This window comes from Helianthus annuus, chromosome 15 (assembly GCF_002127325.2).
Source record: "Helianthus annuus cultivar XRQ/B chromosome 15, HanXRQr2.0-SUNRISE, whole genome shotgun sequence".
NCBI classification, from domain to species: domain Eukaryota; kingdom Viridiplantae; phylum Streptophyta; class Magnoliopsida; order Asterales; family Asteraceae; genus Helianthus; species Helianthus annuus.
The window spans coordinates 26971207-26996436 of record NC_035447.2 but is presented as its reverse complement, the minus strand read 5'-3'; the positions used below and the strand labels follow the sequence as shown (position 1 = coordinate 26996436).

The 25230-nt window shown below is 36.7% G+C and overlaps 3 protein-coding genes across 3 annotated transcripts; all 3 read right to left on the bottom strand.

Annotated features, from left to right (window-relative positions):
* Positions 1-1354: 1354 nt before the first annotated feature.
* LOC110911076 (trafficking protein particle complex subunit 5) lies at positions 1355-5801 on the bottom strand. Its single transcript, XM_022155655.2, has 8 exons — positions 5590-5801; positions 5267-5355; positions 4836-4899; positions 3446-3523; positions 3214-3290; positions 2703-2769; positions 2510-2617; positions 1355-1560 (listed from the first exon to the last, which is right to left on the bottom strand). Exons 1-8 carry the CDS (start codon positions 5659-5661, stop codon positions 1531-1533), a joined length of 585 nt encoding a protein of 194 aa, XP_022011347.1. The 5' UTR covers positions 5662-5801; the 3' UTR covers positions 1355-1530.
* Positions 5802-13876: 8075 nt separating this feature from the next.
* LOC110911075 (probable alpha-mannosidase At5g13980) lies at positions 13877-17412 on the bottom strand. The gene is made up of 8 exons (XM_022155654.2): positions 17296-17412; positions 17061-17180; positions 16893-16979; positions 16747-16818; positions 16531-16644; positions 16342-16442; positions 16164-16257; positions 13877-16073 (listed from the first exon to the last, which is right to left on the bottom strand). The coding sequence occupies exons 5-8, from the start codon at positions 16615-16617 to the stop codon at positions 15912-15914; spliced, it is 444 nt and encodes a 147-aa protein (XP_022011346.1). The 5' UTR covers positions 16618-16644; positions 16747-16818; positions 16893-16979; positions 17061-17180; positions 17296-17412; the 3' UTR covers positions 13877-15911.
* Positions 17413-18731: 1319 nt separating this feature from the next.
* On the bottom strand, positions 18732-20696 carry LOC110911073 (E3 ubiquitin-protein ligase KEG). The gene is made up of 5 exons (XM_035984280.1): positions 20616-20696; positions 20290-20435; positions 19347-19683; positions 19020-19177; positions 18732-18945 (listed from the first exon to the last, which is right to left on the bottom strand). The coding sequence occupies exons 1-5, from the start codon at positions 20694-20696 to the stop codon at positions 18732-18734; spliced, it is 936 nt and encodes a 311-aa protein (XP_035840173.1).
* Between the last annotated feature and the right edge of the window lie 4534 nt (positions 20697-25230).

The following is a 25230-nucleotide window of genomic DNA, read 5'->3' as shown; positions in this document are numbered from 1 at the left end:
CAAGGGGTGCGGATGAAAAATTCCAAGGGGTGCGGACGAAAAATTCCACGGGGTGCGGACGGGATTTTCTTCGGAAAATTACACTAAAAATTTTTTTTCTCGGGGGTGCGCCCGCCCACCTTGGCTTGGTGGTGGGTCCGCCTGTTACATACCAAACAGGAGAACACAACCCAAAAGACTAGTCTGGTGGGTGAGAGAACCCATTTGGTATATAAATCCCACATCAGTTGCCCATACAACCGATGTGGGACAAGTCTCATACCTTGCAATGGTATTAGTCCATAACAATCGACCCTCCTTAAGGGCCAACGTCCTCGTTGGTCACGGCCATGTTGGTCACGGCTGGCTCTTTCCAGGCCACCACTCCATGGGCCACCACTCCGAGCCTCGTTGGTCACGGCCACGTTGGTCACGGCTGGCTCTCTCCAGACCACCACTCTGTGGGCCACCACTCCGAGTTCTGGCTCTGATACCAATGTTACATACCAAACAAGAGATAACAACCCAAAAGACTAGTCTGGTGGGTGAGAGAGCCCATTTGGTATATAAATCCCACATCAGTTGCCCATACAACCGATGTGGGACAAGTCCCATACCTTGCAATGGTATTAGTCCATAACACCGCCCCTGGCTGCACAGAGTCTCATTCAAGTTTTTGTGATTAGTGAGACTGAAGCTTCTTGATTAAATATGGCCGTGGTGTTTCGTTCATATTTTTGTTAACGAAAATGGTTTTTTTACCTGGGGTTGTTAGGTTAAAAAATGGCTTGTCGCGAACAACTAAAATCAAAAGTTCGGAGATCCGTTTACAAGCACAGAAGAGCAGACGGAATAAATAATTCCATAAATCCACGTTCTCCATTTAGATTGAAAATTCATTTTTTTCCATCACCTCAAATTAAGTTGGCCATTAGCATTCTCAAAAACGATTTTAAACACTTCTTTAATTGAGACCGGTTAATGTACAATATTGGTTATCATGTGTTGCATACACAATTGACCTACCCTATGCCTTCAATTGAATGTAATGACACAATAGTAGTAAATTAGTAATTAACTTGACATAATTACGCACGTTATTGCATAATTACGCATGAGTAGGGTTAAACCCTAGTTATGCACGTTATCATGCATAATTACGCACGTTATAAAAAATCATAATTTGTATGCCACCAAACATGAAAATTACGCATGTTAAACTCAAAATTACGCATGTAATATACATAATCATGCACATTATAAAAAAAAATAAGGAATGACACGCGTCTTAATCTCCTGCTCGCGTACGCAACGCATGATAAGCACTATTGTATTTTACTCTTTCTCTTTCTATCCATAAAAATAACTCCAGAAGTACTAAAACAATTCCCCTTCCCTGAGAATTTAAAAGTCATTCAATTGCTAAGATGAATGTTAAAAAGAGTAGTAACTCTTGGTGCTACAAATAGTAGATAGATAAACTTTGTTACAATTTGATTCTTTAAAGTATATAAGTATTGCAAAGCCCGCCAACAAACACATAACAACAAATCATCCCAACCTTGCTTCTCTTCGAAGTACCTTGCATCAAAAGGCAGGAAAACAATTTCAATCCGTTTACTTATGAACGGGTATTATGTTATCTCTAACAGGTCAAAAGGGTAAAACAAAATAATTTAGCTTGAAAGAAAACCGGTCAAACCAATGAACAATGGCCTAAATAAAGTCTACTCTTAGAGCATAATAACTCCTAAATCATACTTACCCGATAAAAAAATATAATATCAAATATACCCATTTTCACATTTATGAAACTTATGCCCCAACGTTAAAACTCGCATCAGGATAAGAGAGTTTGGAGTCCAAAGAAGAAGCTTAAAACGGCCAAGTTTAAACGATTCGGGTGAATATAAAATTTAAGTATTTTAAATGGGTATATCTGATATTATTTTTTGAGTTAGCTGTCATTTTCGTCCCTGTGGTTTGGTGGAAAATGTCGCTTCAGTCCAAAAAACAAATTTGCGCCGGTTCCGTCCTCAACATTTTTGAAACGTGCCACTTTAGTCAAAAAAGATAACGCCTTGCGTCAGTTCCGTCCTCAACATTTTTAACGGCGCGTTATCTTTTTGGACTGAAGTGGCACGTTTCAAAAATGTTGAGGACGGACTGGCGCAAATTTTTTTTTTTGGACTGAAGTAGCATTTTCCACCAAACCACTGGGACCGAAAATGCCAGTTAACTCTTATTTTTTGGTTGGATATATATGATATTCAGTTTTAAGGGTATGTATGAAACTGCCCCAAAGCTTTAAACCTCGGTTTTATAAAAGGGGCTCTGGCTCACGTACGCAAGGCACAAAAACGGTTCTAAAGCCGAGACAATCGGTAAAGGTGCACGACTCACGTACAGAAGGCACCCTTATTTTCAAAAACACTTCTAAATTGTTTACAAATCATATTTAACACTACAACTAAAACACCAACATATATCAAAATAGTTGTTCGACAATGCAAATGATATCGTATCTTACCTCCTCAGCAAACTTTATCAAAATAGTTGTTCGAGGTCGTTGTTGACCGTCCACCGGAACAAAATGAGCAGTCACGACAGCCGGGAATCCTGCATTGTCTAAAACACCCTACAAAAAGAAACTTCGCAAGTCAAAACTTTATATAACAGTTGTGTAAATATAGTCGCATAAAGTTAAACTGTTAAACGCATACCCTTACTATCCCAGCAACAAAAGCACCACAGTTGAACGACCCCATGTCTTTCGGCACTGAAATAAATCTGTGTTTGAAAAAAGAAGACATTCGCGTATGCAATTAGTGAAGATCACATATCATAAAATCCGATAAAAGAAGCTTATAAAATAAACCATAGTTGTTAATAGCGAATAGCGGACAATAGCAACAAGCAACCTATACCCTACGTAACGATATCGATGAAATAGCGGACGCTATTTTATGTTTAGCGATACACTAGAAGAAAATTTTATAAATATTTTATATGTATATTATATTCAAATACGGTGTTTCTATACGTATATTTAACAAAAAACGTAAAATCCAGCTGTTGTATAAGTATATTTTATCGAAATTTATATTAAAACCAAAAACAACCTGAAATCCCGCTATTTACTTGCTATGGAGGCGCCAAAATCAGATAGCGATGAATGACCGCTTCGCTACGCTATGAGCGCTATTAACAAGCTATGATATAAACCATGGGTACCTGTTGACGAGAAGCTCCTTTTCACTAATCATATATTCATCTTCATGTTCTGTACCTTTCTCAAGTGAGTCGGCTACCTATTACGTTATTGTAGTAACATGGTCAAACTTGAAAAGCAAATCCAGTGAAAGTCAAATGTCACTAATATCTTTATATCACTTAAGGAGAGAAATAAAAGTCAAAGTTTACAACTATTTAAAATACCAACTTCAGGATTACTATAGTAACAAACCTTTCCAAAAAGCACCTTCCATACGGTGCTATGTACGAAGGACAAAATGCCCAACAAACGTGTCTCCCTTCTGTTACCCTAGCATAACAAATTAACAAAAAAATATTGGTATCAGGTAACAATAAACAAACAAACAACACTTGAGTGTAGTTTGATGATTGATCATGGAGAATTGTAGACGTGGCTATTTCGACCCGTTAACTTGTAAATGGGTCAGTTTGGTTAAGTTTTATCTCTAACAGGTAACGTCTAAAAAGTTAGCTTAGATGAAAACAGGTTGAAAGTCGTCCAAGCTAGTGTAATTTTAATGCCAGTAAATTGTCATTTTCGTCCCAGTGGTTTGGCTATTTTTGCGACTTTCATCTAAAGGTTTGTTTTTCCGCATCTGAGTCCTCGTGGTTTCAAAATCTTGTCATTTTCATCCCTGAGGGCCAAACCTCGAGGGACGAATGTCGCAATAAATTGCCAAACCTTAGGAACGAAAATGGCAAGATTTTGAAACCACGAGGACCTAGATGCAGAAAAACAAACCTTTGAATGAAAGTCGCAAAAGTGGCCAAACCTTAGGGACGGAAATGTCATTTTACTCTTTTAATGCATTAAACCTCCTACATTTTCTACCAAAAAAAAAAAAAAAAAAAAAAAAACAGATTAGTATTACAATTAATCTAACTTTATAACCTTATTTGACACATTTAACTTTTCATAAAAATATACATATAATTTGTTTGGACAAAAGTGTTTCGGGCCAACCCATCATGAACAGTTTCAACCCATATTACCCATTTTGACCCATTACACAACCCAAAAAGTCTGTTTCCACCTCTATAGAATTATATATGCATAATATAGCATGAATATACATATAAATGTTTGGATCACTAACCATACATGCTGTAAATTATAGCAGGAAACAATCAATTTAAGACAATATTTACTTGGTTCAGTAATTGTTAACATCCAGGGTCATTAATACATGAAAACAAAGCAGTACGGTTCATTTTATATTGAGAATCCATAGAAAAAAAAAGGATACAACAGAAAAAAAAAACTTTTTATAGCAGAAAAATTGAACTTTTTAGTACCATGACTAACAAATAACAACTTAAACACATTTCTTTTTTTTTTAAAAGTAACTTTTTTTCTACTTCAATTTCTAGATGATTCTTAACTAATATAACCTCCTTTTGTTCATATCAAGGCACAAGAAATGCAAAAAAAAAAAAAAAAAAAAAAAAAAACATTTATCTCTTAGCGAAACCTGACAGTAAGCATGAATATGCATATAGAAATATTCGGTCTGATTTATTTCGGCTATTCAACGATAAAGCGAGCATTCGACTATTAGGTCATGTCAAAATTCAACTATACACCAACTGCAAGACACTACCTTTTCCCTGTGGCACAGCAGTTCCAAAACTCGTACTCCAACGGCATAGCCCGCGTCCTCCAATCTGATCATCAAACATAATTTTATAGCATCCATGAAAGTACGTATTAGATATGAATTCCAGTATTACGCATTGAACACTCATTAGTTCATATCAAAGATTCCACGGGTCATTTTATAAGACATCAACAACCTTAACGATACCCGTTATCAATCGACCACCAACATCTAATGTTCAGTGAATCTACTCATCTAAATTTTCTCAATACATACAACCCCCCCCCCCCCCCCTTCTTTTCAAAATAATAAAAACCCATGTGTAACTCTACTCTTATATATCATTTTCTTAAAGTAGCACATCAAAAATCCAATTTTTATTGAATTTATAAAGTTTTTTTTTTTTTTTTTTAACAAAAACAACAAGTTGTTACCTCCTTTCTAGCTCCCCAATGTTGTCAACCTGAGTCTGATTATACTGAACAAGCTCTGAAAACAAGTAAGCAAATCCACTTAAACTCACCTGCAAATCAAAGATCAAACACAATGCCTAAATCTTTGCAATAAAAATCAAATCTTTCAAACAAGAAATAGAAAAACAGAACCATTCTCAAAACCCTAATCAATTTAGCAATTAACGGTGATAGAATTGGATTCAAAGTTGGAATTTTGGGTCGAAATGAATATGGATCTTTTTTAATTTGGGAAATTGAATAGTGGGATCTTGATGAAATTGGGTGGATCGATGAAATCTTACCTCTTGTCTGCCTTTACTAAGGGGTTTATCGAGAACATTTGTGTATTGCTTCATCTTCCCTGCCCCGATCATCGTTTTCGAATGGTGATTTGCTTCCTCAAGTGAGAACTACAAACCCTTACTAATTTGTAGACTGATCTTGTTGATCTGGTTGCGAAGAAATATGAAAAGTTTTTAGTAAATTAAAAGAAGTGGGGTGTTTGTATGTGAAAAACAAGACTCGAACCTAATCCGTCACCTAATATGAACCCATCCGCTGAGATTGATTTAGGTTACGGGTGAGCAAGTTTAGGTCCGGACCGAAAATAACCGAGAACCGAACCGAAAATTACCCAACCTGACCCGAACCCAAGTATCTAGGTATTTAGATCGGTTCCAATTTTTCATATAAAATCGGGTCGGGTCGGGTCGGTTCTCGGTTCTTTTCATGGTGAAACCCGACTTTGACCTATGGACCGGAACCGACCCTATATTTAGGGTAGTGAATCGGTTCTAGATTTTATGTTAGATCGGTTCTCGGATCGGGTCGGGTAATAGTTGGGTAGGGACGGGTTTTTCCTTTTGCTCACCCCTAGTTTAGGCTATGGGGTATGGGGCTTGGGTTGGGGCGTCGGTTGGGGGAAAACGCCCAAGGCATCACCCCGGGTGGGCTTGGGTTGGGTGTGGCCCTTGAGGCTTGGGTTTCAATCCGGGCGTGGGGCGAGGGAAGCGAGCTGATATGGCGGGCTGTGTATGGCCAAAACAAAATAGCTGTTGGGCTAGCCGTTGGCCAACGGCTATGTTAAAAAAAATTAATTTTTCATTATAAAACTCACATTTTTCTTCCATTTTTTACCACATTCAACCACATCTTCTATAATCATCTTCAATTCTCCTTCTACAGAACGAAAAAATGCATCCTTATAACCGTCCTTATGACCCGAACAACCCGTATGCATTCCAAGAAAATAATCCTAGCCCACCCACCCAATCGCAAGAAGGCGTGCTCAAAAATCAAGATCTGGTATGGCATCGCCTTCAGCTGGGAGTTCGGGCTCGCGTAGGGGAATATACAGCGAGCAGTTGGATGACATTTCATGCAAGTTGGATACATTCAACGTATTCCAACAACAAAGGGCCGAAATACGAAGGAGCAAAGAAGCTAGAGATGCCGCTAGAGATGTCCAGAAACAAAAACGGGATGATTTGAAATTTTTATCCCAGCCCATTGATCACCTAGAGGGTGACGAGTTACAACTAGTCTTGGCGATGAGAGAAGAGATAAAAAACAAATATAAAAGTTAGGAATTTTTTTTTGTAATTTTCTTTATTTAAAAATATTAAAAAAAATAAATTTGTTTTAAATAATATTCAAAAGCCCAGCGGGTCAACCCAGCGAAGCCCACCAAACCCACGCCCCAAACCCACGCCCCAAACCCCCGTCCCACCATACCGTGTTGAATGTGGGTTAGCCCATGTCTGCCCCCCCCCCCCTCAAGCCACGTGTCAACTAATGCCCTAACCCAAGCCCAACCCCTGCCCCACCATACCCCACGGTCTTATAAGACGTCTGTATTTAAGATAATGATGACTTTTGATTAGTAACCACAATTTTTCTTGAATTGCCATATATACAAACTTAAAATCTCACATCTAGTTCGCACAATTTAAAATATTCAATTAATTATTTGTAAATTGATTAACGTAGGAATTGCTAACACCATTAAATAAAGATAAATGAAATCTATCAATGTTACATGTTTACGAAAGTATTAAAAATAAAAAAAACAATCAATGACAGTCAAACATAGATTATATTTATTGGCGTAAAAAAAATACACAACATTTCATAAATTGAATAAATCATTTTTTTTGTTTAATCAACTATTACACAACATTTTATAACTGAATAAATCATAAAAATTATTTTGTTTACTCTACTAAGTTTATACAATCAACACTAACTAACAAACATATTCTAAACATAACAGACCAATTAAAGTACCATATTAATTGCTAAACATTGAATATCCATATACAAAAATACACCAACCACAAGCATAATAGTATGTATATAACACAAAGATTACAATAAACACTAAATACAAAACAATAACTAAACATGTGGTGAAACTATAGTTTCGATATAGGTTGCACACTTGCACAGTTGCACCTATGATGCCTTGCGTAAAGATGATAGGAAAAAAAACCTTGCATTTTCTTTGCCCTTACGTTTATCTCAGCAACCTCACCCCATTTATGTACTATAATTAACTTGTTAGTTCCATCAATATAGTGCACAGTATAATCAATGGCATAAACGCACGGGGTACAAAAGACACCACTTTCGACCAAGTTTCGTTTTGCAGACGCCACAATTGAACATCTACACTACGCATTCCAATACTAACCAACATATGAAGTTCATCTCGTATAGTCACCAACTGACCTATAGATTCCACATTCAGTGTATTGGGAATCCTACATTTTTAATTACCTTCGAATCAACATCCAAACGAAGTACCGCTGTGTTACCCATACACCAGAATTTGGTCAATAAAAATACAAACAATTTGCACAAGACGTCCCAACGGACCAACTATAGATACCAATATAATATGGATTGTAAATTAAGAACCTTGGAGTTGACCATGAACCTTCACTAAATGATTAAATGTTAACAGTCAACCTGAAATGAGTGTGTTTAATGTGCACACTATTGTAATCACCAGAAGAGTGAACACAAAACCCAAGACTATCATCATCCATATTGTAAAAGCCCTGAGCATCTTGAACACACGAGTCATTGGATTCCAAACAACCAATGCACCAGTATTAGATAGGCAAACACATACTATCCCATCCAAACTTGCAAGAAATATCACATTACATGGATGAGCGTCGAAGGGAATGTGAACATTAATGCCTGAAACACATCTAGGATATTCACCATCCACTAATGAATCGCACATGATGATTTGTCAAGAGCAATTATTTTCTGGTCATCTAATATTCGCAAGAAATGACAATTATTCTTAGCAAACTCAGGCGTTGAAAGATAGGCTAATCAATCTTTTACACACAGCCTTGCACCGTGTAACAGCCTTTGCCGGAAGTCTTGGAATAATCCTCATCAATATTAACCGAGAAGGAAGATCCTTCATATTCACTTACGATTATGCTTGAAGTAGAAATACTTTCGTCAACACAGAGAGGAGAAAAACATATATGCAAAGTGATTCCTTTGAAAAATGAAAAACTACATAAAACTACCTGAACTAATAGTTAACACACGTGAGTAAAAAGTCCTAAAACTATGGGTACTAGGTAGTAACTGGTTTTTACATACTATAGGCGATAGGGGGTAAATAAAAGTAGATAACTATATATATTAGAAACCGTTTCTAATTTTGAGGTAAACATATACACATACACGGGTATATTTTTTAATGATTTTTTTTTTATAAATGATTGTGTTATATTTCTAACATTGTGTTATTGTCATTGTGAAAATAATTACCTCTTAGTTTGTTTGTGGCATTGTGTTTTATATATTACTTTGTCTTTTCTAAAAACTATTGTTTTTTTATAAAAATTGCCTTATTGAAAAAGAAAAAGAACCACAACAAAAAAAAAGTAGGAAGTTAATTACACAATGTTATATATAAAAATAGACAACTACAAAAAAAAAAATCAAATATATAAAAAACAGAAGACAAATAACACAATGATACACAAAATACACAATGACAATATTCCACAAAAACCATTCCATTAAGAACTATTCCTTAACTACACATATTACAACGTGGGAAATTTCTAATTCTCCTTAACTACACAATATATAAATACTATTTTATTTACAAAAACTAACAAATTCAATAAGTTATTTAATGACCAAACTACAAGTAAAAAATTATGAATACTATGACTAGTACATCCATTGTGTTATGACTAAACGATTACTAACTTTAAATAGAAAGATTAAACCACCACAAACACAAAACGAATAGTTATTTACAACAGTACGTAAGTACATAAAGAACTAATACATAACCGGTAAAGCATACACAAAGCAATAACATTTAACAAACTTAATAGGATTCTAAAATTTGCAACTTCAATTCAATAGAACACTTTAGGTAATCTAAAATGACCGCAATTTTTTCGAACTTCTCCAGATCTTTCTTTTTCTCGTCAAGGGTAAAAACCATGACGAGATCACGAATTGCAGATGCTGGCAAGGACATTAGTTTCGTAGTTACCTTGTCTTTTTTGTCAATACACTTCGATAAACGTGTATAACTCTGCTTTAACACATCACTACATAATACATCCCTGTTGTATTGTAGAAGAACCTGCCTAATTAATTCACCCTTCACATTGTCGTCTGCTGGTGGCGATGATGAAGATGATGCCATCATATGAGAAAGTCAATAATAGCTTACACAAAAGATATAGGATATATGATAACACTATTAGAAGTAATGCATGTTTACATATTTTTAAAAGAAAACCTGATAGATTATACCTACCATTCAAATAACATTAACTCACCGCGTTTAATACCTTTAAATGCGGTAGATGAACATATATTTCTATTTTTTCTACCAATAAGCCACCCAAGTATTTTTCTCAGAAAATACATACCGCCAAAACATGTCTTCTTCAACTAACAAACATAATGGAAGCAACGAAGAAGTACAAAACATTCTTAAGAAGAATTTCGAAAAAGAAACCCTCGAAGAAGGAACTATAAGAAGCTTATGCGGAATGGTGACAACTCTTGTAATCAAAGACATAAAAAATACATGAAAACCCTCTCTCCAATTGTTGACATCCCTGAGTCTACTGATCGTACAAAAGCCTTGGAGTACCTTGGAAATCAGCTGGTACTGAACGACGAAATAGCTTGCAAGTTGAGAGACCCGACCGGAAGTATTATTAACGACAGTAAAGAAAAGAAGGTAGGTCTGGATAAATCATGAAATACAAAGAACAGTAAGGCTATTCTTGCATGGGGATGATATGTCATGTTTTGATCTTTCTAGGTTTGTTTGATCATGTGCCGACCTTTTATCTTTGTTTGATAATTGGTTGAAAATGCAAACAGGTTTCATGAATGTTTATCATGCTTTAACTTATTAATGTTTTGTTTTATATATGCAATTATAAAGGACAATAACGGTATGTATTTTTAAAAAGGCACTATATGAGTTGAAACAAGCACCGAGAGATTGGTACAATAATATAGACTATTGCTTTACAATCATAGCTTTTAAAAGTGAGCTTTCAAACATACATTATTCATGAAACAAACTGGGAATATGAGACTATTTGTGTGCCTATATGCGGATGACCTTATCATTGAACGCAATTCTCTTGATAAATAGCTACCTTTAAAGAATCAAAGTAAAAGGAAGCTGAAATGGGGGACATTGGAAAATTGAACTATTTTGGGTGTGGAAGTTACCTATGATCAAAGAAATATTAAAATATCACAATACAAATATGCTAAAGATCTACTTGGTCGATTTCGAATGAAGGATTGCTACACATATGGAATATGGTTTAAGGTTGTCTGAGGATGATTTCGAAGATGTAAACCCCAATATCTATCAGAGCTTAGTAGGGAGTCTTATATTTATATACATAACAAACACTCTTCCTGACATCATGTTTTCAATTACCAAAGAAACCCCATTGGGAAGCAGAGAAACAAATAGTAAAATATATTAGCGATTGTGATTATGCTGGAAATCTTGATGATAATAAAAGGCCATCGCGTTATACATTTCGTTTAGGGTCAAGAGCCATATCCTAGTAATCTAAGAAATGAAAAGTTGTTTCCTTGTCTTCAACCAAAGACGAGTACATGGCTTTGTCCATGGCAGGTTTTCAAGCCCTTTGATTAAAAAGGATTATCGATGAGCTCCAATCCATATCTAGGTTAATCATCTAATAGTCAAATATTGTGATAATAAATCCACAATTTGTTTAGCGAAAGATCCTAGATCCCGTCTATCATGGCAAGAGTAAACATATACACATCAAGTATCATTTTATTCATCAGCTAGAATCAAAGAGGGCATTATACCCTATATATATGTATGTAAGATGTATTGAAAAAACATAATACATTTTATCAAATTTGATACAAACAAATTTCTCTAACAATTTCCCTCCTTTCAATTTTTTTTTTCAATCATATAGGCATACAAAAAATTTAGGTTAGAATATTAATAAATAACTTTCACCCTATTCATTGATCAATGTTTCTTGCATTATGTTGCGGTATGATCTAAAGTTACCGTATGTTTGTATAAGAGGTGCAATAGGTTCAAAGCAAAGTTATTCATTTTTAGAGTTAATGTGTCAAGTATGATTATAGTCAAGGGATGAACTTACTTGGCCCTAGCGAGGCCTCGACCCCTTTGTTCTTTTCGCTTTGAAGTGTAAATTGTACAGAAAGTTTCTGAAAATTTGATATGTATTGAGTCCAGCCCCCATATTTTTTTCTTTAAAACTCCCCCTCCCCCTTCCGCGCTCCCTATTTAAAAAGATTTGTATTATATCAGTCATGAAATAATGTTTTGAATATAATAATCGAGGAGGTCTTATACATTTGTATTAGACTACTAAAGATCCGTTTATCATGGTTTATATATGGTTTGAGATAAAATATCATGTTAGTTCATAAAGTTCAAGATTCTTAACTTGCTATAACTATAGCTTTCTTTTATGCGTTCTAAAATGAAGGTGCTGCTAGTTTGTTTTGTCTTCTGCACAATTACTTACTCGTGGATGGTAGTTGTTGGTTCAGAGGTAGAGTCACAGGTTACCTTAAACCTTCCTACCTACAAAATACGCTCAATAGTGGCTGTATGCACTACCCTCGTGAACCCAATAGCTAAATATACATTGATGATGACCACTGGCAGATCTTGCCCGTTGAACGTGCCAGGGCCGAATTGACACGGGCACTAAAAAAAAGCCTGGGCAAGCCCGGGCCAAACATAGTATATATAAAAAATTTCGATCGAAATGCGGAAAATTAGCACTACGGCCGAAAAACTTGCCCGGGCCGTGGCCCTGCCAGTGGCCTTCTAAGAACCGCCCCTGATGATGACACCAATTATCCACACTATTGAAGAAAGATTTTTATCGTTTTACAAGACTAGAAAGTTTAGCCTCTTGATCAGAACATCAATCGTAATAAGCACAATAGTACTCCCTTTCTTTGGCTATTTGCTGTCACTTGTGGGGCCATTTTTAAGTGTCACAGCATCAATCATATTGCCATCCTTGTGTTACTTGGGGGCACTTACAAGAAATTTGGACTAGTGTGGGTGCTTATTGGATTCATTGTGTTCATCGAGATTATGGTTGCAATTGTATGTACTTACACGTTGTTGGCAGATATAGCGAGGAATATATAAGCTAGGAGTCACTATTTGTGAACTTGAAGAAGCCAATTCTCCTTCTTTCTCCGTTGTTGTAAATGTTTTTGTAGAGATTTTATTGAAACTTTGATGTATTTTGTGACTTGGCAAACTGGTTTGTTGTCTGCCTTTTATGACAGTGGCCCAAATGTTACCTATTTATACATCAGTATATTAGAGTTTTTTGCAGAAGTAGGGGTTTTGAGCCCCCAAAGATTACTTTTAGGTGGCAACCAAGAAAATAAGCGATTTTAGGTACATTGCCAAATGATTCAGCGAGCTTCCTCAAGATTTCTGCCAAAAGCTGTTGTAGGTTTCACTTTTCTGACAATTGAGTGAACCTCGCTGTTTTTAACAGCCAACTACTGAAGTTCGCTAATTTAATTAGCAGACCTGTAATGAACCTCGCTGAATTGAACCACAATTTAAAGAACTTTGCTGTTTGGTTTTGCCAAGTTACAATACTTCGCTGTTTTTATTTAATATCTTAAGGAATTGATGTAATAAATGTAAGAATTAAATAAGCATTTAACTTGACAAGATGGATACACCCATTTAGACTTTACTACATCAAGTACGTCTTTGTTGCAGGATAATACATGCCTTGCATTTCCATTTAATAAGTTACTAGTGAGGAACCCGCGCGTTGCCGCTGAGTGCAAAAGATGGTGTTTCGAGAATCATGTCATCTGGTATTTCTCTTCACCTGGGGCAAAAAAATGTTAATTTAATACACACAACTAATGTATTTTATATAAAATTTGGTACAAATTTCAGCCTTTAATCCAACTACGTATAGCATCACCCTATTTCTATTGCAAATTCGGTTATTGGGTAAACAGTTAATCTTGAGTGAACAATGGACGTTGACCAATTTTAGCCTTTATTTGGTTAATAAGATCAAACAAGTTTTAGCCCAAAGAAATAAGAGGAAAACATGTTATTTAATTTGCAAAAGGAAACAAGTAATGTATTATATATAAAATTTGGTACATATTTCAGCCTTTAATCCAAATAAAACCCGTAAGTCCTCACAAAAGCAGAGTGATCCCATGAATTAAAGTGCGCCTTATCACGAAAATCCGCCATGTTAAGCAACCCGTTTCCTCTTCTAGTAGCATACATAATCTCCTGCTAGAAACCATATCCCCGTCATTCAACAACCAGTGAATTAAAACAAAACACTTTAACATAACAAACCAATCACGCATCTTGCTCAAAGTTTCGACATGGCATGAACGCAGGCGCTCACTTAGCGTCGTAAGCTGCAGGATTGCCCCGAATTTACTTCTTACTGGTCGGTTCATCATCATGACTGGTGGCTTTCACTATGGCAACTTCTAACTCTGGTGCCATACTTAGCAATGCTAATGCTTGTTTGATCCTTCTTCACCGCTCCAATCGCCTGCCGAAGCATCGTTAGTGCCACTGTAGTTCTTCACAAAAGACCCTAAAAATCAAGATAAGATCTATACAATCTACATTATATTATAAATTGCATTCATTCCTTTAAAAAGTAAAATCATATCTGGTAAAAACGGAATTGAAGGTGTCGAACAGGTGGAACAATCCATGGCCTCTAGATGTCTTCTATTATTAGCCTGGCATACATGTTACAAATGGAATCAATAAGAAATTTTAAAAATAATTTTAAACAAATCAGATGAACAAATTACTACAAAGATTATTGATATAAACAGACATGTCTTCTGTCTCAAACAAAACTACACGACCCCACGATCCTCTGGTTGCAAAAAGATCTCCAGATTTATCGGATTCATAAAATTTCACATACTTATACCAAGCTGTCATAATGAAAAAATTTTCACAAACATATACCAAGTTAATCTAGGTAGTCAAAGGCTCAAGGCGCAAAAGGGTGAGAGCTTGTCGGCTAAGCTAAAGGCACTTAAGCGAGGCCCCAAAGAAAGCAGGGCGCATGTGTATTCCAAAAAAAAAAATAGGTGTATTCCAAACTGGTTCAGACTTCAGGGCGGGTCCAAGCCGGTTTTCAAAATGGTTCACCGTGGCTGCGTACTTTAGGTTTTCAGAATGGTTCACCATGCTTGGGCGCCTAGGCTTGAGCCTTTAAATACAAAGGAGCAAATATGAGTAAATAAAGTTCTTCAAACTCCTTTTTTACAGCACCCTTGAACCATATCAAACAAGAGACCATTAATGTTAACTGTACTTCTCCCCTTTTTAAATGGGTCAGACCAGTGCCAACACCAACCCCACCCCTTTGAGCCAATCCTCCCATCCTAATCTTCGCCACTTTAATCTACATCTTTTTTTTTTGTGTTTTTGTAAACCTTTTTAAAATTCTGTTAATTTTATAACAATTTCACCTTAACAATAAACTTAAGAAGCACATTGTTTACTCGCATGGGTCAAATACACCGTGAGGGAATTCCAAAGCCGGCTAGACACTTTTTCTTCCATTGACCTTAAAAATTACATAAGTAATATTATTCCATGGCAAGAACAAACATAAAAATGAGCGATAAATACAGAACCCAATGAATAATTATATAAACTAAAATCCCATTCATAAATGTCAATAAATAAAAAGTCCACAGCAATAATTCATAAAATAGATAGATAACCTGTTGTAGAGTTTCAATCTTATCCCTCCCACTATGGATCATATCGACTCCTCCATGATGTAATGATTTGAAGAATGTTATCAAATGGTATGAAAAATCAGTAATCTTATCTGCAAAGAAAATATTCACAAACAAGTACCTGTTTCCATTCTGCATACCGAAGCGTACCACGGTCCATGTGCCTACGATCCCAACAGCTCTTAGATCATATGTTGCACCCGTTTGGGATATACCCTGCATTGTTGAGCTCAAAATATTATTTGCAATAAAACATAGAATTAATTTGTACCTCCTTTTAACCTATTGAGAGCCATTTTGCATAATCATTAGTCACATGTTGTTGAGAAGTACCACTAATAGCATCGTGATGCTGAGCAATCCCCAAAGCATCACCCAAATAGTCTATAGTCGGCCCCGTTTTATTCCTTCCCGTCATTACTTCCAATTGTCTTGCTGCCTGATATTAATTGAAGTCAAATGAAAATAAATATCGAACTTTTTAACGTTAACTGATAATGTGAAATAATTAAAAAAACGTGTCACCCACCAGATAATAGCCACTCAACATTCTGACATAGCCCTTTAGACCTGCCCTGCTAGTAAAGTATGCAGTCCAGTAGGCATCTATATCGCTTGCATATCTAACAAGTAAATTTAGTGCTTAAAATATCAACAATATCTTAATATGTGATTGTAAATTGAAAAATTTCTGTTATTGTACTTACGGAAAATAGTCGTCTTCTTTGAGAGGCCATGAGTCAGGCTCAACATGTTTAGCATCAGTGTATATAGATGGCGTTGAATAGAAAGCATTGACCCGGCCATCCTGTATGCATATGTAGTCAAAATTCAAAAACCAAACAAGAAAATGTGGCAGGATGAGAAGTTCAGAAAGGATTGATAGAATAACTAACTTTATTGACGTAAAGAATAAACTTGTCCATATTCTGAAACCATGACTCTGCATACTGATATTTGAAGTCGGCCCCCATCGTCCACATTACATGATTTGTACGAGTAATGTTCGCCTGGTAGTATAAGAAAACGTTAACTAATTATTTAGTTAATCTTTCATCTTGAGATCTTTTAAGAAAAAGTATACACATAGCCATTAAAAGTTTAAAACATACCTGTGATAAGGCAGCAGCAACAAAATCATTAACTCGTTCTTCAACATTGTAATCAAACAGGTCGATGTCATCCTTCAGTATAAAAGAAAAAATTACGGTACATGTCTTGAACATTCTTAAACCTTAAATTTTATTTAATAGGTTACCTGGACAATCGGGGAATCATCATTAACTTCAAAGTAAAAACCACCAGGTGGAGGTTTGTAGTTCTCGGGGAAAGCACCCGCGAAAATCTGTCAATTTTAATGATCATGTTAGACAGTAATTCCAATTACAAAAATCGATAATAATGATACCAAAATTAAAGAAAACACCTGTGAAGATGAACCAAGACTCTTGGAGCCCCGCCAGATAACTTCAAGACGTTTATCCCCTTTTCGCTTAGCTCTATCTTGGTAATCAATTCTCCCAAAGAAAACAGAATCAAATCCAAGCTAAACAACCATAAGAACACAAGTTTAGATGAGTTAAAAACATGTAGCAAGATTATAATCTAAGATGCATCGATAATGGTGGTTTACAGACTATCGATAGAACAGAATAACTAACCTCTGCCCCCAATAGGTAAGCTTGCACAGCTGAATGACCAAACGGGTCTATTTGCCAACCAATCGGTGGCGTTACATTAAACTGATCTTTAACCACCACCAACCCTCGGTTAATCCATCACCTGATCTTTAACCACCACCAGATCAGCCGAACGACCAGTCTTTTCGGATGATCGACCACCATCCATGTGTCGGGCGCTGCCATCGGAAACCCTAGGTCGAGCTTCAATCATGTACTCTCTCTAGATCGTCTCTCTCAACACAAATCCCCCATCGTCATTGATGTCGATGTGGCCGGAGAGCCCTAGGTCTTCTCTCCCCTCTCTGTATTCTTCTCTTCCTCTCCCTCATCCAATTGATTTCATCTATAATTGCTTCGACCCTTTCATTTGCTATATTCACTCTTGGGTTTGATTGCGAGAAGTCTGTTAGGTTTCTTTGAGGGCTGTTAAGTTTCTTTGAGGGCAGTGACGGAAAGGATTTTGGGTGTGTGAGTGTGATGGGTAGGTCGAATTACTATTATACCTCACATCACAGTGTCTTAAAATTTCATGCTCATTTCAATTTTACCCTTATAACTTACTAGTGGGAAACCCGCGCGTTGCGGCGGAGTCACTGCTTTTATTTTAATATTTAGCTAACAGGTGATCGGCATGTGAGCAGAGTATAGGAAGACTTGGGTAGCGTACGATGTGATGTATAATACATTATATGTTCTTGTCCTACTAAAGCATCTTATCTATCCACAAATATTAAAGTATATTAGTATACATTATCAACATATCTTACTTAAAAACCAGACCTTTGACCACCAATAATATCCAACATCAGCATAGCATACGATGGTACAAGTTTTTATAATATAATGAATCAACTTTGTTACTTGGAAACAGGCCACAGTAGATATAACACCATGGGTTCACGACCAAACGACTCAAAAAATATACTTTTTAGAAAATGGAAATTATATTGACTTACATAAATATAAAGCTAGTTTTGTGAGGATTCATATATCACCTGGCAAATCATTTCATAATTTGGTTCTTCGTTTAAATTGTCAAAAGAGCCTAGCTACATGACCAACCAGATGCATAACAAAAATACAACATATAATTCTTTTTTCAAAGACGACTTTTAAGAAAATGTGAAATACCATAGTAAGAAAATTTACAAACCTCAAGGTCTGATCAGTTACAAGCACCCAGATCTTCTAATACATCAATAATTATACTCCCATGTGCAGATTAGCTTGACCTGGTACTTTGTGAATTGCCACATATCGGCGACATCTCTACCATTGGTCGCTTCTCCTGTTCGATTGCCAACTGCTGCTATATATTACCACATCACCGCTATGCAATGAGGCGTTAATTACCATCATTGTGACCGACCATCAAGAACTTGTCCGTCGCTTTCACACACAAATACACTAACCTCTCACTTGAACCCTGAAGAGGTATGATCCCGAATCACAGATGCACATATGTTAGAGGGACCATACCACTCCACGCTGGCAGACTTGCCACACGAGAGAATCCAGAAGATTCTAGAAGGTACATCTATCGTTTCAGAAATTTCTTCAGAAGATGCAACTTCAATCCATCTTTTCACAATGGCTACATTCCATGTTGTGACACATAAGTGTAGAGGCCTATGCAGTTGTAAAACCAATTTATTAGGACACATACATCTATAAGAAAAAAGGAAATTTGATTGTGTACTTACGTTAGATTCTTCGAGTTTAAGATACCCATAGATTTACAGCCCCCATGTTCTAATATAACAAGAGCACATTCTGTATACTTTTTTGTCACGGCTCTATGCAGTACAGATTCACCTTCATCATCAATTGTGTTTGGATCGGCACCAGCCAATAGCAATTCCTGTTATTATTTATTAACAATATTATTATGATCAATAGATTAAGAGGGTTGTATACATTGTATATATAGACTTAGGGTGGCTTTCAATCCGTTCGACCAATTTGACCCGTTTGAATCAAAACACAATCAAAACCATATATTGATAAGTAAAGTTCGTTAAAACACTTACGCGCATGCAATTGGGGTGGCCATGATATGCACAGACATGAGCAACAGACGGGCCAAACCCGTCCCTCAGCCTAGATCTGACATTAGCATATCTACTAAGAAGGGCCCGAACGCACTCTGGGGATCCAGCTGCAAGCGCGAAGACAAGTGGCGGGTCCCCATCTTTATCAAGAACATCAACGTTGACCTCTGGATAACTCAAAATAGCCTCAAGAAGTTCAGCACTGCCCCGCCTGCATGCCAGATGAAGAGCAGTTTGACCATCAGCATTTTGTGCTTCAAGCAGAGAACGAAATGAGTTGCCATCGTTTTTTGATGAGGCCCTTGCTAACAGCTCACTTTAAGACATAAGAGGAACCGTATAACATATCATTAAACGAAAAAAAAATCAAAGGTAAGCATTATAAAGCACATACAAAGGAGTACTAAATACTGACCTCACACCAACTTATGTTGTTTTGGCACACTTGCAGCTTAAGTTACCAAATAACTTTATACAACTAAAAAGACTATAACTACGTAGTAAAAGTTTCACTATCTGGTAAGTTTAATAAGCACACCCATAATGTGCAAATCCAAAACCACTAAAACTATATGATAACACTTCACATGTAGTAGATTTGCATGTTTTTTCGCTTAATCTAAATGTGTAGGCAAGAATCTTGGAGATGTGAAGAGGGAGTGTTCTCGATAAAAGTTTCACTATCTGGCAAGTTTAATAGGCACACCCATAATGTGCAAATACAAAACCACTAAAGCAATATGATAACACTTGACATGTATCGTGTCAGTTCTCGGTCCTATACCAAATATAACCGAATACAGCCGAACTTATTTAAACTGGACCGAAAATTAAAAAAAAAACAAAAAAAGGCCCAAGCCTGTTAACTAAATAATATGGACCTGTAACCTAATCTATCAACAGGAGGGAAGCATTCAAATACCATAACTGAACATCAAGGATCACAGGGTCAACCAATCTCTGGTCTTCTACTCTTCTTAAAGAACTCATGAAGGTGTTCGAGGAATTGAGATAAAGTGGCGTGAGACCAACTCGAGAAAAGTATGGAATTGCAAGCTTGGATAATTTCTAGAACGAAACTTAAGTATTACACACCGGATTTTAAGCTTTGATGATTGGTCTCGGGTAATCACACAAAACCGACGACCCGATTTTAAGCTTTGATGTTGTTATCAAGTATACGTCTCATAAACATTTGTTACATAAACCTTCATAACGGCAATAACAAGAAGCTGTTAATTTACTTACCTCCAACTCAGTCTCTGCAAGACCAGAGCGGGATGAAAGAATCCAGTGAACCGGCTTCCTCCAGTACCCTTTGAAAACCATTTGCCCAAACACTTCAATTTAAAATAACAATAAATAAATATATAAATAAGCAAATGAAAATAGCCTAGAGGTCATACTGATTTAGCTTAATTACCTTAGCAGCCTCATATTCTGGATCAAGAGTGAGAAAAGGGTTAATTACCAGGCTCTCATCATATTACTACGCATTTTTTTACAAAACACAAGTAACTTGATTAAATTTCCAGGTTCTAAGCTTTGTTTATTTTATTAATTGCAGAATAAATAATAAAAAAGAAAATTTTATATTAAATACCAATAATCAATTTAGGGCAAAACACTTAGACCATATAATCAGAAATCAGAGTCATTGCCAATTCAACCAAATACTGTAAACTTAAAAAGATTATCGCGTGAAAAGGAAATCTCTAAATAGAGTATTTGCATTACCTTGGAGAACATATTGATTTAAAGGCGAAGATAGCTCTGTCTAAGAAGGAGATTTCTCATTTCAGGTTAGGGTTTCCAAGGAAATAGCCCTCATACACCATTTGGCTTTTCACCTCTCTCTTTGTCACCATCATTTACACATCAATCATCTCTCTCTCTTGACAGGAAACGTAGGGGTTCGCCGGAAACCTATTGGCCGACTCCCCTTTTCAGTTGGTCTCTCTCGGTTGTGTGTGTTTTGTAAAGAAGAGAACCGAACCATATGACCTAATCGTATGAAGAATACACCAGCAATCTCATCACCGGAACCCCCATCCCTATTGTTTCCATCTTCGTTCTCCGACCAAGTGACACGATCACTGTCATCGTCATCGGCTCGTCTCACCTTCTCCGTTGCCTCTCTCTCTGTCCCTCTTTCCCGTTCTCTCTCCCCTCGGTCTTTCACTCTCTAAGACGACCATGTGTAGTGGTAGAAGCTTATAATGCCCCCACCATGGTTATACGACACATGACGTCCTAGTGGGCATTATAGCAAAAGTGGTGTAGTGGGGCATTATACCATAACCTCCATTCAATCATTTTACAATCATTTCCCAATTATTTTTTTTAATTTAAAACATAAAAAAAACTTCATTAATTTAAAAATAAAATTACATTACTTGAAAAAAAAAAAAAAACCGAAAATAAAAAAAAAACAGAAAAAAAGCTGAAAAAAATAAAAAAAAACATAAAAAAATAACATGATCTAGAGTCCATATTTTTCTTTAATTTTTTGGCGACGTATTTGCGCAAGAATCAACGCATCGCCTTGTAGGTGGTCGATAGGTTTGGACAAAAACTCGATGTCCTTTTCCATTTGCCTCGCCTCTTGCATCTCGTTAAATTTTTTTGTTTCGGCCACTCGTTCCTTCATAATCTCATAACGTTGGTGGCCGAGGTCGCGAATGTCTTGGAGACGACGGTTCATCTCCTCGAAATCATCCTTTAACTCGAGATCGGAAGACGACTCGACCGTTTTTTTCCCGGTTCCCTTTCTTCTACCGGTGGGTCGGACCAACTCTTCTTGAATGCCCTCGTCCACCGCCTCATTTAAATCAACATTGCGGGCATCCGATGTCGGAGTTGACGGGTCAACGGAGGATGATGTTTTTGACCTTTTAGCCCGACGTCTACTACTAGACGTCATTGGATTAACTACCGCCCACTTTGGACTTTTTCGAAGTAGCTCCCAACACTTGTAGTACGTGAAAGGGCCTTTTGTCCTCTCGAACTCCTCCAAACTCTTCGTTAAAACCCCCACGCCACCTTCACCGCTCGGCCGATTATCGTAGTTACGTTGGAAGACTTCTTGGAACCCATGACACTTGTTGTTGATGTCGGTCCATTTGCTAGAAATGGAGTCTTTGTCCCGATGTTCGCCTTGACCCCACGTGCTAAAGAAGAGTGCACGAACCCTATCCCAAAAAACCGGGCCCGTTTGAAAGTTTGCTACAAAAAAAAAAATAAAATAAGTTGTTTGTTAAAAAATAAATTAACAAAATAAGTAAAATAATATTTATATAAAATAGTTACCGGTCTCTTCGTCCTCCGAAATTGTCGACATACGCCCGAGTCAACGCGTATTCCTCTTCCTTCGTCCATTTGATTATATTTTTTGTACGCCGCGGTGCGTCCTTATCCTTCTTCTTATGCGACCTTTTGCCGCGTTTCGATGTTTCTTGCACCGGTTCGGGTTGCGTCTCCGGTACGACTTCCACATCGGGTTCGGCTTCGGGTTGTGACGGTTGAGACTCGCCGGCTTGACCATAGCCGAAAGTGGGAGGAACAAACGGAGGGGCGCCACTCAAGTAAGCCGCGTAAGTTAAAAAGCTCGGGTCCATGTCTTGAAGGTTGTACGGGGTTTGCGGTTGGGTTGTGTTCGGGTTTGCGGGTCTAGCGGGGACACCAAAAGGAGGGCGGTATGGATGCATGATTGTATAAAAATTAGAAGAAAGTGGGTTTTTTTTTTATAAAAGTTGGAAGAAAGTGGGAGAGATAGTGAGTTTTTGTATAAAAAATGGTGTGAATGTGGGGTAAATATATATAGTGGGGAATATTTTAAATTAAAAAAAATAAAGGAATGTTACCGTTTGAAAACGGTCGAAAATGGTGGGCCCCATGCGATTTTAAGCGTTATATTTAAAACGCCGGAGGGGATTTTTTTCGAAAAACACGCCCTAAAACGCCCCCTGTAATGGGGGGTGGGCGTTATGCGGCGTTTTCGGGCAAAAATTTAAAAAAAAAACGCCCCATTACACACGGTCTAACCCCTGCTCTTCTCTAAATATGCGAGAGTGACGATTGAAGTTACAGGTTATAAATGTATCAGTTTCCATTGATGAAATCTCTTAATTGCCCCCATGGCGTCTTAAATTTTTTTTTTATTTAGCTTGTTTTTCCTTGTAAGTAATGCTTTAAAATTTATACCTTTGGTAAAATTACATTTCAATTTTACCCTTATAACTTATAAAATAAGCATTGTTTAGTTGTACATATTGCATAAAATGATGGACGCCATATAAAAGCCATATAAAATTATATGTGTGTACATCACTTCTCCATTTTATAGTATTATAGATAAAAGACAGTAAACTTATGTTAAATTACTAACTCAACCCACCAAGAAAACTCAAAGAATGAGGAATATGATGAATACAAAAGGGTAATTTGGTAATTTTGGAAAAAGATAAGTTTACAAAAGACCTTTAGAACTTGAAGTTTCCATACATTTTACTGAAACTCCAATCACCTGACAAACACCACATGAAGAGGCCAGACTCCAGACCCACAAACATTATTTTGTCCACATGGATGGCCAGTGCACATCTGACCCACTAATTCCCCTCTCTCTCTCTAGAATTGTTAAATATTTTCCCTCTCATTCTTAATATTGACACCCAATTCACTTCCCAGTTCCCACTAAAAAAATCAACAATGCTTACATATATATATCCTCTTCTGCAAACAGTAAGAACCAAAAAAGCTACAATCTTGGAACTTTTTAGGTTGCACCCAACAAAAGAAAGCATCTTATGATATTAATTCAATAATCTTTTTTATAAGATCTTTAAGTTTTGATTATTTGAAAATAAGAAGCGATGCAGTGGTGGTGGTGCAAATGGGAGATAAGGAGGTTTTGCATACTTTGAGAGGTGATAAACAGAAGCAAGTAGGATGCATGAATGGTCTTTTCCAGATGTTTGACCACCGCTACTTTCTTGGTCAACGCCGAAATGGTCACACCCACAAGAGGCTGCCTCCGGGTATGGATGAATTATAAATGTTTTAGTTCAACTTATGGGGTGTTTGTTACAACTGTTTGTTTCAAACTTGTTCTTATTTCGCCTGTAAATGACCGAATAAGGAGGTTGGATAAGTAGATAACCAGTTTTAATAAGTAATCCCAATGAAACAGGAAGCCACAGAAAGATGGATGAATGGCAGGTACTCAATAAGGGTTTATAAAATATCTACAAGAAACTTATAGAACAGCGAGCCTTTTTAACTTGGTTCATATAAACACCGATGTTCATTACAGGTCTGCTGATCAAATCAGCGAACTTCAGTAGTTGGCTGTTAAAAACAGCGAGGTTCACTCAATTGTTAGAAAAGTGAAACCTGCATCAGCTTTAGGCAGAAATCTTGAGGAAGCTCGCTGAATCATTTGGCAATGTACCTAAAATCGCTTATTTTCTTGGTTGCCACCTAAAAGTAATCTTTGGGGGCTCAAAACCCCTACTTCTGCAAAAAAAAAAAACTCAGTATATTATTAGTTAGACTTCAGCTTGAGGTTTGTAGGGTGTGTGTACGTAATTCCTTCAATTATTTACCAAACTCTGGTAATATTGTCGATGGACTAGAACTAGAAGTGAAATAGTTTAACAGGAAATTAAGTTATTTGTGGCATTTTATGGAACACTTGTGAGAATAACCGATCTTGCGGAAGTGTAATGGTTAGTTTTTTAGCATGCTTGACACCAGAAACCAATCCATGCTTCAATCCATCAACAGATAAGGGTTTTCTTATTAGGTTCCCAAACATCCATGAATACACTTTTAAAGAGGTACAAGAATTGAAGAGCAAACC

Coding starts and splice junctions, on each gene's coding strand:
- LOC110911073 (XM_035984280.1), bottom strand. CDS start 20,696: ATGGTTTTCAAAGGGTACTGGAGGAAGCCGGTTCACTGGATTCTTTCA. Junction 19,178..19,346: donor GCCACCCCAATTGCATGCGC/GTAAGTGTTTTA, acceptor AAATAATAACAG/GAATTGCTATTGGCTGGTGC. Junction 18,946..19,019: donor TTAAACTCGAAGAATCTAAC/GTAAGTACACAA, acceptor ACAACTGCATAG/GCCTCTACACTTATGTGTCA.
- LOC110911075 (XM_022155654.2), bottom strand. CDS start 16,617: ATGTGGACGATGGGGGCCGACTTCAAATATCAGTATGCAGAGTCATGG. Junction 16,258..16,341: donor AAAGAAGACGACTATTTTCC/GTAAGTACAATA, acceptor TTTACTTGTTAG/ATATGCAAGCGATATAGATG. Junction 16,074..16,163: donor TGTTGAGTGGCTATTATCTG/GTGGGTGACACG, acceptor AATTAATATCAG/GCAGCAAGACAATTGGAAGT.
- LOC110911076 (XM_022155655.2), bottom strand. CDS start 5,661: ATGATCGGGGCAGGGAAGATGAAGCAATACACAAATGTTCTCGATAAA. Junction 2,770..3,213: donor AAGGAGCTTCTCGTCAACAG/GTACCCATGGTT, acceptor TTTCAAACACAG/ATTTATTTCAGTGCCGAAAG. Junction 1,561..2,509: donor TGATAAAGTTTGCTGAGGAG/GTAAGATACGAT, acceptor TTTTGATGCAAG/GTACTTCGAAGAGAAGCAAG.